The 12,255-nt window shown below is 58.9% G+C and overlaps 1 protein-coding gene across 14 annotated transcripts in view; it reads left to right on the forward strand.

Moving 5' to 3' along the window:
• LOC119847706 (guanylate-binding protein 1-like) overlaps window positions 1-12,255 on the forward strand; it is a 60,972-nt gene that overhangs the window by 4,704 nt on the left and 44,013 nt on the right. For 12 of the 14 annotated variants that reach the window (XR_006276938.1, XR_006276940.1, XR_006276939.1 and 9 more), the window contains exons 1-4: window positions 9,398-9,561; window positions 10,069-10,280; window positions 11,486-11,589; window positions 11,890-12,002. Coding sequence is in view for 11 of the 14 variants with exons in the window: in XM_043502159.1 (XP_043358094.1) it covers window positions 9,413-9,561; window positions 10,069-10,280; window positions 11,486-11,589; window positions 11,890-12,002 (578 nt within the window). In the remaining 3 variants the exon portion in view is untranslated. Of the gene's footprint in view, window positions 1-9,397; window positions 9,562-10,068; window positions 10,281-11,485; window positions 11,590-11,889; window positions 12,003-12,255 lie in introns of those variants that run through there. The other 2 variants (XM_043502161.1, XM_043502160.1) reach the window with 2 other exon arrangements.

A 12,255-nucleotide genomic window follows, 5' to 3' on the forward strand; every position in this document is an offset into this window, starting at 1 on the left:
TCGGGAGCAGGCTTCTAAATCATTGTGTTGCATGGATCTTGGGCCCCAAAATTGTACATGGATGCACCAGGGAAGCAACTCCGAAGCAGACATGTGTTAGTGCCCCTCATTGTCAAAGTGATTCCTCAAAGCCTCTCTGATGTTAATAGCAGCCCTCTGGGCTCCTCTGACAGCCCTAGTATCTGGCTGTTCAAACTGTGCAGCCAAGCGCTCTGCCTCAGTGCTCCACACCTGAGCAAACATTTCACCCTTAGATTCACACAGATTATGCAAACTGCTATCACGGCTATGACCACGGGAATATTATCCTTGATAAGGTCTAGCCTGCCAATAAGACACCTCGAGCGAGCTTCAAACAGCCAAAGGCACATTTGACTACCATGTGGCACTTGCTCAGGCTGTTGTTAAAATGCTCCTTGCTGCTGTCTAGGTGCCCTGTGTAAGGTTTCATGAGCCAGGGCTGTAAGGGGTAAGACGGGTCTCCCAGGATTACTATGGGCATTTCTACATCCCCCGCTGTGATCTTGTGGTCTGGAAAGAAATTCCCCACTGGCAGCTTTCTGTAAAGACCACTGTTCCTGAAGATGCGTGCATTATGCACCTTTCCAGACCAGCCTGCATTGATTTCCGTGAAACGCCCCCGGTGATCCACAAGTGCCTGCAACACCATGCAGAAGTATCCCTTTCTATTGATGTATTCTTAGGCAAGATGGTCTGGTGCTCAAATTGGAATGTGTGTGCCATCAATCAGCCCACCACAGTTAGAGAAACCCACCTCTGCAAAGCCAGCCACTATTTCATGCACATTTTCCAGAGTCACGGTCCTCCGCAGCAGGATGTGATTTATTGCCCTGCACACTTGGAGTAATACAGCCCCAACAGTGGACTTCCCCACTCCAAATTGATTTGCAGTTGACCGGTAGCAGTCTGGATTCGCCAGCTTCCACACAGCAATTGCAACACGTTTCTCTACCGAAAGGGAAGTTTTCAATCTGGTGTCCTTGTGCTGCAGGTCAGGAGTCAACTCAGCACTTAGCTCCAGGAAGGTTGCTTTCTGCATCCGAAAGTTCTGTACCCATTGGTCTTCATCCCACACCTGCATGACAATGCGATCCCACCAACCAGTGCTTATTTCCCTAGCCTAAAAGTGACGGTCTACCACATGCAACTGCTCTGTGAATGCCACTGATAAGTCGCTGCTGTTCATATCACACTCGGGTGCCTGCGATTCATCCTCTGTCAGTAACTCTGCGAGTAACACTGCTGCCATGCACGATGTCCTCACGACAGCTAACAGCGCATAGGAGAGAAGTGCAGGATCCAGCCTTTCTCACTGCAGATGCTGGTGCGCACTGCAACGACTGACAGTTGGAAAAACGGTGCGAAAGGAAGCCAGAAACCATTGGAAGGCTGGGACACAAAGCAATGCATGACAGGACATTTTGCACGTCCCAGGATGCGCTGCGCTCCGTTTCCGCCTTCCCACAACACCTAGCGACAGATGGTGTTGCCAGGCACTGTGGGATACATACCCACAGTGCATTGCTCATGCTGTCAACAATGGTGCCCCAAATGTGGACATGGTCTGTTGACACAGGGAGCAAATGTAGACTTGCTTTGGCGCCTTTGCTTTTGTTGATTTTTTCATGTCAACAGTTTCATCGACACAACTTGCCAGTGTAGACAAGCCCTTATTTCGAACCCCTGGAAGGGGTGGACTTGTTTCTTTTATGACTTAGCTGCAGGGTGAAGAGGCTGCAGCAGCCAAAGCAGGCTGGATGGTTGGGAGATCCAACCTGCATGAGGGGGAACTGAGGTAGCAGCTAGATCAGGCTGGTGGCACTGCTACACCTACCCTGAGGGTTTAAAGTTGATGGAGGCCCCCTGTCTTCACCACGGAGACCAATAGGTTGATTGCCTTAGCCTCTGGCTAATCCCCAAGCCCTCCCCATGTGTGATTAACCAGACGGTTGGTTATTGGTATGTGTAAACATGGCATCTCTCTCGCCATACAGCTCTGTTCCAGGGGGCAGGTGTTATGTTTGCTGCTTACAGAGTAGGACAGGTCTAGGCTGGCGTTTAGTGGAACCAGGCAGGAGAGGGGATGGCTCTGGAGTATCTTAGGCTGCCTCCTGCCCGCAGATATTGAAATACTCCAATTCAGAAGTCGCTTCCCATGCGATTTCAGGTTGTTTCTTTTATACGCTGTGAGCGTGCTCCAGCCAGGGCTGCTGGCCTGGCAGAAATACACACCCAAGCTGTTCAGTGGATGCAGAGGCTGCTGGTGGAAACCAAGGGGGGCTTGGTGCCTGCTGGAACAGTCGTCCTGGGGCCGCCATGAGACCCCCTGGGGCATGTGTGACCTCGCCGCCATCACAACCTGCTAGACAAATACCATCCGATGTCAGTCACAGCTGAGCAGCTGAGGAGCCAGCAATGGAGGCAGCTGGGGCTATGTGGCACTGTTGACAAGGTGACACATTCTCCTCTCGGCTAAGGGAGAGTTGCACAGCCGCAGCCTGGCTGTGCCTAGCTTTACAGAAGAGCTGTCACACTGACAGAGCCCACAGAGTCATCTAGCTCAGTATCCCTTGCCCCAAAGCAGGCCAGTGGCCTCAGCTAGCCAGATATCACTCCCTTTTCTTGCTGCGATTGGTCAGACCCACAGCCTGGTATCCTCCCACCATCCCTGCCACCTCCGTATCCCCCAGCACCTCTGTATCCCTGCCCCATAGATCAGACCACTGAGCCCTTCTGAGTCCTGCCCAATCCTCCCTGCCCAGTCTGTAACCTTTCATCTTGCATCTTAAAGAGACAAGGAAACACCAGAGGGCACTTAGGCCCGGGGCTTGTATTTGTGTCATCCTGGAGATGGGGCTACCCACCTGGGTGAGCTGTGAAGGAAAGGGGAGGCTCCTGGGGCAACCCCTGGCAGGGGAAGGGTAGTGGCAGGGGAAGAGCTGGCAGGAACCAAGGTGTGTAGGGTGGCTGGCATTCTCCAATGGGCCAGGGCAGCTGAGTCACCTCAGGCTGGTGGGGAAGAGGCAGCCAAGGGCTTTCCTAGAAAGCAATGCAGAGGACACATGCATACGAATCAGGAAACAGGCAGCTGCTTGGAAACAGCAAACACTGGACTGCAGCAGCCTGATTACGCAGAGGAGTTCAAACCCCTCTATAAGGGGATTTCGCCACCTCAGGGGACTGGCAGCGTCAAGAGGAATTGAGAAATGGGATATGGGCCCTTTCCCCTCCAGGGGGCACCTCAATTAGCAGGACTAGATGGTTCTGGGGACATGTGGAATGGATTAAGGGGCCTTTTGCCTCTCAGGGGTGCTGGTTCCAATCCAGACCAAGGTTAGTGGGACTGGATGGGCCTGGGACAGTGATGGAATGGGTAATGGGTCCTATATATAGGTTATATAGCACAGTACCCATGGTACAACACCCTCTATGGGACACCAACTCCAATCCATACTGGGGTTAGAAGGACTGGGTGAGTTGGGGGTCTGTGGAATGGGTTATAGGGCCTTTCCCTCTATGGGACGCCAGTTGCAATCCTATCAGGCCCAGCATCTCAGGGCCACATGCAATACTATTCCCCCTCGGCACCCTTCTGGCAGGTTGACTCTGACTGCCGATGGGCCCTGCAGTCCTCTGATGGGTGCGTCTGTCCGTGGAGCCCGGCTCTGCATTTTCCTTTTCGGCTGCGGAAGGAGGAGAGCGTGTGAGTTTCTCCAGCAAGAGAAGCTGGATGTGAGCTCTAAAGGGGCCATTAGCCCATCTGCAGGTGGTGGTGGGGTAGACACACACCTGCGGCTGCTTGCTCCTTTGGCTTGGCCCCTTCGCAGGGATTGGCCAAGCCCAGAGAGGCCATGGCACAGCCATCCCTGAGCCGCAGCAAACCTCTGGCCAGCTGCTTCCTCAGCTCTATCTCCTGCTGCCTGCGGAGAGCCACCTGGGCAGCCATGACACGCCGGCGCTGCCTGTGGGGAGCAGAGTAATGGAAGGGCCTTTGAGAAGCAGAGAGAAGGCAGTGCAAGCCCAGACCTCCCCCCATGAGTGTCTCCTAGAATTGGGCATTGGGGCCAGACTGACTGCCAGGGAGCACCGCCCCCCCAGCAGCACACTGGGGCATTGGTCCAGCCCTGACTGCTGGGGAGGGTGCCCCCTATTGAGCCCCCACCCTGCTCCCCACAGCACAGTACCCCTAGTATTGGGCTCAGGGCTGACTCCGTGGGGAGAAGGCCCCGGCACATACAGAATGAGGATGCACTTGTCACACTGGCAGCCCTGGAACTGGCAGCTCTTCTTGTGGCCCTTGAGCAGGACCCGGATGCCGTGGTTGCGGCAGCGGGCACAGGTCGGGGAGCGAGCAGGGGCAGGCGGGGCACAGTCATCCTGGGCTCTGCTGTCGTCTGTGGTGGAGTCTGAGGGGCAGCACTGAATGCGTGGCCTTGCTGTGGCGCCAGGGTCACCACTCTCCTCCATGGTCCGTGAGCCTGAAGGGGGGGAGCAGCAAGTGAACACAGGGGCCATTCCTGACCCCAGAGACAGAGCCCAGGCCCTAGGTATCTCCATAGCTGCTCAGCTCAGACAAAGCAGGGGGTTGGGGCTCTGCCTCAGGATCTGCCCCCAGCCCCCCTCATCTTGTGCACCAGGGTTATGGCTTGCATCAGGGTCACGATCATATATGGGCCATGCATCCTGCACCCCTGGCTGCTCCATTTTCACTCTGGCCCGAACACACTACCCCCACCTCCCACGTAATTCTGTGGCAAAGGGGTGGGACTGTCGGGAAAGTGGGAGAGCAGGGAGTGATAGTTGTTACAGGGTGGCACTGTTGGCTGAACAGGAGTTGACGTCCCCATGCAGTGGCCAGGGTTGCCTTGACGTCACAGCGGGGCACCTGTTGAGGAGGCACATGTGGGGCTGGGAAATGGTGCCACCTGTGACTAGGTGGGTGTGGTTCCTTTGTGGGGAGGCAGACAAGATAAGTCACCAGAGAGTGGATGTGTAGAGGGGTTGCTGTTGCCATGAGGCCTAGCGTGGCCTGGCATCACTATGAGGGAAGAATCTTTTGTAAGGCAGCTGTGGGGGGTTGTTGTCAGAATGCGGAGACTGTTGGGGCGGGGGTCTCCTGTAGAGTAGCTGTGGGTGGGTTGGTGTCAGGATGGGGCAACTGTTGGGGCAGGGTATCCTGTGGAGTAGCTGTGGGGTTTGATGTCAGGATGGGGTGACTGTTGGGGCAGGGGTCTCCTGTGGAGTAGCTGTGGGTGGGTTGGTGTCAGGATGGAGTGACTGTTGGGGCAGGGTCTCCTGTGGGGTTTGATGTCAGGATGGGGTGACTGTTGGGGCGGGGGTCTCCTGTGGAATAGCTGTGGGTGGGTTGGTGTCAGGATGGAGTGACTGTTGGGGCAGGGCCTCCTGTGGAGTAGCTGTGGGGTTTGATGTCAGGATGGGGCAACTGTTGGGGCAGGGTTCTCCTGTGGAGTAGCTGTGGGGTTTGATGTCAGGATGGGGTGACTGTTGGGGCAGGGGTCTCATGTGGAGTAGCTGTGAGTGGGTTGGTGTCAGGATGGAGTGACTGTTGAGGCAGGGGGTCTCTTGTGGAGTAGCTGTTGGTGGGTTTGTGTCAGGATGGGGTGACTGTTGGGGCAGGAGTCTCCTGTGGAGTAGCTGTGGGGTTTGATGTCAGGATGGGGTGACTGTTGGGGCGGGGGTCTCCTGTGGAGTAGCTGTGGATGGGTTGGTGTCAGGATGGAGTGACTGTTGGGGCAGGGGGCTCCTGTGGAGTAGCTGTTGGGGGTTGATGTCAGGATGGGGCAACTGTTGAGGCAGGGGGTCTCTTGTGGAGTAGCTGTTGGTGGGTTGGTGTCAGGATGGGATGACTGTTGGGGCAGGGGTCTCTTGTGGAGTAGTTGTGGGGGATTTGATGTCAGGATGGGGTGACTGTTGGGGCGGGGGTCTCCTGTGGAGTAGCTGTGGGGTTTGATATCAGAATGAGGTGACTGTTGGGGCGGGGGTCTCCTATGGAGTAGCTGTGGGTGGGTTGATGTCAGGATGGGGTGACTGTTGGAGCGGGGGTCTCCTATGGAGTAGCTGTGGGGTTTGATATCAGAATGGGGTAACAATTGAGACGGGGGTTTCCTGTGGCGGAGCTGTGGGTGGGTTGATGTCAGGATGGGGTGACTGTTGGGGTGACAGTCTGCTGTGAAGTAGCTGTGGGGGGGCAGCTCTTGGAGGGGTGTCTCTTGTGGGGGCTGACATCCCCTCTGTGTGAGGCAGTTGTGGAAGGTTTGGCACCACTGGCACTGGGTGGGTGTCAGTGGGGTGTCTTCTGTGGGATAGCTGGGGGATTTGACATCCCCTTGGTATGAGGCAGCTGTGGCAGAGTTCATGTCACTACAGGAGGCGGCTGGGGGGGACATCTCCTGTAGGACAGTGGTTTGTAGGTGGAGGGTGGCTTAAGGTCACCATGAGGAGGCTGTTTGTGTGTCTTCTGTGGCCAGGTTGACAAACTGTGGTGGGTGGCGGTGGACGAGTTGGCGTCACCACAGGGAGGTTGTCAGTGGGGCCATGTCTCCTGTAGGCATGTCCCCACAGCACCATAGGGAGACTTTTGGAGAGGATAGACATCTCCTGTAAGGTGACTGGGGGTGGGGGGCTGGTGACGTCACTATGGAGTGGCTGAGGCAAGATGGCTGTGGAATGATTGACGTTGCCGTGGGGCAGCTGTATGTGTGAGGAGGGGGGCACGTCTTAGGGAATGGTGTTGCTGTTGCTATGGGAGGTTGATGACCCTTGGGGGGTGGTTGCTGGGAGGATGTCTGTGGAGGGACTGATGTTGCTATGGGCCAGCTGTATGTGAGGACACCTTGCAAGGAATGGTGTAGATGTCCCTAGGGGAGATTGATGACTCCTGGGAGTGGTTGCTGTGGGGAGGACAGCTGTGGAGCAATTGACGTTGCTGTGTGTGTTTGTGTGGCGGGACTGAGTGTGTGTGTGTGTGTCCCAGAGAACGGTGTTGACAGTGCTGGTGTGTGTGTCCCAGAGAATGGTGTTGACAGTCCTGGTGTGTGTGTGTTGATGGTGCTGGGTGCGGTGTCCCAGAGAAGGGTGTTGACGGTGCTGGGGTGGCTGTGGAGGGGTTGAAGTTGCCATGGTGTGAGGGCTATCTTCCAGGAATGCTGTTGACATCGCCAGTGGAGACTGATATCCTCTCGAGGAGGATGGCTGTGGAGGGGATGACATTGCCAGGGGCGGTTGTGTGTGGAAGACTCCCAGGGACATCGCCATGGGAGGGTGATATCCTCTCGGGGGGATGTCTGTGGAGGGGCTGAGGTTGCCAGGGGGTGGCTGTGTGGAGATGTCTCCCAGGGAATGGTGTTGCCATTGCTGTGGGGGGTTGATATCGCTGGGGCGGTGGCTATTGCCAGTCAAGTGCTGGCTGCGCGCTGGGGTTGACATGACTGCAGGGAGAACGGCCTGGCTCTATGGGGGGCAGCCCTTGGTACCTCAGGGCTCATTCATTTGCAGAAGGCTCTATACCAGTCCCTTCCCCCTCCACTGACTGAATCTAACCAACCCTGCCTGCTGCGGAGAGCCAAGGAGCCAATCACAGCACCTCTTTCAGCCGCCTTTCCTCGGTGGACCAATCGCCCTTCTCCTTTCGTCTCACTTTCTAGCGGATGCCCAATCAGAGGCGATGACCCTTTTCCCGCCTTCGGGCAGCTAATCAGGCTCGCGCTTCCCACAGGGACAAGGGTGGCTCGAGCGGCCGCTCTATTCCCGCGCTCCCTGGGAGCCAGCCAATCAGCGGCGGATGCGCCTCAGACGGGCTAATAGGGGAGGCGAGAACCTGCTGAGTTCGGGACCGAACCATCTGGCAGAAAGAAAGGGGGAGCCAGTGAGCTGAACCATTGTTCACGTAGGGAGAGCTGCTCCCTTGTGTACAGGAGGGTTAATGAGCAATGAATCATTGTGCACATGGGGACAGAACCATTTTTTGGGGGGGGATAAAAGGGTAGAGATGAGGAGGACTTGTGGCACCTTAGAGACTAACAAATTTATTAGAGCAAAAGCTTTTGTGAGCTACAGCTCACTTCATCAGATGCATTGGTAGAGATGGGGACTGAACCACTAGTTAAATAGGGGGCTGAAACACTGCCCCATAGAGGTGCCGTCCCCCAGGATGCACATGTCTCTGGAGGGGCCCACCAAGGTAATAATTCCCAGCATGTAATGCACCAGTGCAGCCCATGGAGGTGGGGGCTGCCAGCAATCACTGCTCCCAGAGGCAATAGCTCCCAGCATGCAATGCTGCAAGGTAGCCTGTGGGGATGACAGCTCCCAGAATGCACTGCTTCATCTGAGGTTTGGCCTTTGAAAGTGTCATACTCTGCTGGAACCCATGGAGGTAAAGTGTTCCCAGAATGTACTGCTCCCACATGACCTAGGGAGGGGACAGTTCCCAGCAGGCATTGCTTGTGTGGGGTTCATGAAGGCAACAGCTCCCAGCATGCACCACTGCAGAGCGGTCCTGGGAGGAGGCAGCTCCCAGCACGCTCCACTGCAGAGCGGTCCAGGGAGGAGGCGGCTCCCAGCACGCTCCACTGCAGAGCGGTCCAGGGAGGAGGCGGCTCCCAGCACGCTCCACTGCAGAGCGGTCCAGGGAGGAGGCAGTTCCCAGCATGCTCCACTGCAGAGCGGTCCAGGGAGGAGGCAGTTCCCAGCATGCTGTGCTGCAGCCTGGCCCAGCAGAAATGGCAGAGTCGTCCTAGCCCTAAGGCCAGGACCGTTTCCCCTGGGTTGGGGCGTTGACCTCAGTTCTCCACTAAATCCCTGCTGGGGTACTCAGCTCAGCCTCTGACTCCCTTTGCACAGTCAGCAGGTAAGACATTGACCTTAATTTCCTGTCCCAAAGTGCTATTGGTCATGGGGGTACGTTGTTGCCGTGCCCCATCCCAGAGGGGCTGCTTCACAGCCCCAGGTGAGGGGTCCCTGTATAACCAACCCTGCCCCACCCCATAGGGGCCCCATCCGAGCATTGGCTGCGGGGTCCATGTATAACCAACCCCGCCTCACCCCAGAGAGGCCGCGTCCTGTGCGGGGCGAGAGGGTGTCTGCTCAGGGGGGGCTGCCCGGTAGCGTTTGTTCACCAGTGGGGGCAGAGGAATCGTTTCTCCTTCTCATTTAGTTCCTGTCGGTGGAAGCAGCGACATGAGCAATAACGGTGCAGTGCTGAACACAGAGCTTCAAACTCCCCTCCCGGAGCCAGGGAGAGAACCCAGGAGTCCTGGACCCCACCCCCCTCCCTGAGCCAGGGAGAGAACCCAGGAGTCCTGGACCCCACCCCCCTCCCTGAGCCAGGGAGAGAACCCAGGAGTCCCTCCCCGCTTCCTCCCATAGGGTCATGGATTTAACGCTGGGCAGGGAGGAGTCGGCAGAGAAAGTGAAAGCAAAAGCCTCACTTCCCACAGCCCGGGGACACTTCAGTGCTTGCTGCACCCCAACTCTGCCCGAGCCAGGTTTGAACCAGGACTCCTGGGTTCTGTCCCCGGCTCTGGGAGGGGAGGGGGGGATGGTGGGTTAGAGCAGGGGGGGCTGGGAGCCAGGACTCCTGGGTTCTCTCCCCGGCTCTGGGAGGGGAGTGGGGTCTCACGGGTTAGAGCAGCGGGAGCTGGGATCTGTCCTCAGCCCTGCTCTTGTGTGGCTTTGGCTCAGTCTCTGCTCAGCGTCTCAATTTACCCCTCTTTAAAACAGGGCCATTAGCTCCCTGCGGAGGGGCCGTGTGGCTGGAGAGTGGGTCCCTTCTGCCCCCTCCTTGTGCAGAGCAGGTGCCCTGGGGTGGGCCTGGTTCTGGTGGCACCAGCTGGCCGAATGCCTACGAATCCCTCCTTCCGCAGCACAGGCTTAGGGACGGGGCCCTGGGCTGGTCCCGCTCCCAGAGAGCAGATGGGCCCGAACTGTTGGCCGGACCCCCGGCGCTGAGGCTCCCAGATATGGGCCAGGCTCTGTGGGCCACAGGCATCTCCGCTGCACAGCCTCTGGTGTAACACTGCCCTCTCTCCCCCAGCCCCGTGCGCCGGATCCCCACACCGAGGCCATGGAGCCTGTTTGCCTGGTAGAGCCGGTGCCCAGCTCTGGTACCCTGCGGGTGAACCCAGCCGCCCTGGGCCTGCTCCGGGGCCTCACCCGGCCCCTCCACGTCCTCGCTGTCTTCGGGCCCCGTGGCACCGGGAAATCGTTCCTCATGGACCAGCTGGCGGGGCAGGGCGAAGGTGACAGATCCCCATTGCTCCCCCTTCTCTATGCCTGTGCCTTCACCTTCCCCCTATGCCCCCTGCCTGGGCCTCCCGAACCCCTGCCTCCCCCGACTCCCCACCTGGGCCTCCCCTGACCCCCTGCCTGCGCTTCCCCCCCACCCTCCACTGGGCCTCCTGAACCCCTGCCTCCCCTGCCCCCCCCGGGCCTCTCCTGACCCCCCCGCATGGGCCTTCCGAACCCCTGCCTGCGCCTGCCCGTACTCACTGGATAGAGCTGAAAGCTGGGTTTGGGGGGGTCCCAGTGGGACCAGCCCGCCCAGCATCTCCGATGTCCGCGCCCTGATGCGAGGAGCGTGGGGAACACGGAGGGGGAGTCCTGGCAGGCAAACCGAGCTGTGGCTGAACTGGCTGCCTGGAACCGCGGTGGGATCCCTGGCACAGCTGTGGCGTTGGCCAGAGGGGTCCGGCCTGCTCTGGAGGGCCGGGCAGGGGGAAGGGAGTGAGGGGCAGCGTGCGGCATGTAGCTGTGGGTGGAGGAAAGGGAGAAATGGGCAACGCTAGGGCGGGCGCCTACAGAGGCCCTCCCAGCTCCGCTTGCTTGGGGAGGAGCTGGGTCAGGTGAAGAGGGTCAGAGCAGAAGCCCGAGGATGAGACTTCGGAAGGGGGGACGTGACCCATGGCGGGAAGGAGGGACGGGAGACCCGGAGAAGGGGAGCCCCCGGGGGGGAAGGGGAAGCCGGATGTATTCAGGCTGGAATAAGGCATCAGCTGTGACTGGTGAGGGGAATTAACCAGGGGAGCAGTGTGCTGAGCGTCTCCATTGCAGGACAGGGCGTGTCTCCGGGTGATCAGCTCTGGGCTGGTTTGGGCGCCGGTCTCTGGGCTGGGCTGTCAGGGGTCAGGCTGGATGGTCACGGAGTCCCCATTGGCCTGGGAATCGCAGAACTGGGGCTTAGAGAGGCCCTGTCAGGGCTGGTCTCGCTTCACTGGGCCCTGCCCCAGCGCCAGGGGCTGCCGGCAACGGCCTCACCAGGGCCCTGCCACAGCCTGTATTGCTACATTTCTATCCCACCGCTGGGCCTCACTGACCCCCCTCTCCCTGACCCCTCTGCCTGGGCCTCCCCCATCCTTCCACCCGTCTGGGCCTCCCCGATCCCTCCACCTGCGCTTCCCTGACCCCTTTGCCTGGTCCTCCCCTGACTCCTCCCCTCTCCCCACAGGTTTCCCCTGCTCCCCGGGGATCTGGGTGTGGTGCCTGCCCCACCCGACTCAGCCTGACCAGGCCCTGGTGCTGCTGGACACGGAGGGATTCCCAGAGCAAGAGGTAGTGGGGTCCAGTGGTGTGTGTGTGTGTGTGTGGTGTGGGGTGGGGCTGGGCTGGGAGCCAGGACTCCTGGGTTCTATCCCCAGCTCTGGGAGGGGAGTGGGGTGCAGTGCTTAGAAGGGGGGAGCTGGCAGCCAGGACTCCTGGGTTCTATCCCCAGCTCTGGGAGGGGAGTGGGGTGCAGTGCTTAGAAGGGGGGAGCTGGCAGCCAGGACTCCTGGGTTCCCTCCCCGGCTCTGGGAGGGGAGTGGGGTGCCGTGCTTAAGGCCACTGTTCATGTGCCTCTCTATGCCATTGCAGGGCGATAAGACACAGCTCTCCCGACTCTTCCTCCTGAACGTGCTGCTCAGCAGCGTCCTGGTCTATAACACTAGGAGTGAGGGCGACCCCCAGAGGCAGCTCGACCGCCTGACGTATCCTTCCCAGCATGGCCCCCTTATGTCCCATTCCTGCCCCCTGTGCCAGCTGGTCCCCCCCACCTTGGGGCTGGATCAGGGCCAGCGCCCCCTAGAGGGGAAAGGCCCCCTCTCCCGTTCCCTACCCCCCTGATCCAGCCAGTCCCTGCCCTGGGGTCAGATGGGAACCGGCGCGCCCTAGAGGGGAAAGGCCCCATGCCTCATTCCCCATCCTCCCCAACAGCCAGTTCCCTGTCCTGGGGCCGGATGG

Source organism: Dermochelys coriacea, chromosome 24, assembly GCF_009764565.3.
Source record: "Dermochelys coriacea isolate rDerCor1 chromosome 24, rDerCor1.pri.v4, whole genome shotgun sequence".
NCBI lineage: Eukaryota > Metazoa > Chordata > Testudines > Dermochelyidae > Dermochelys > Dermochelys coriacea.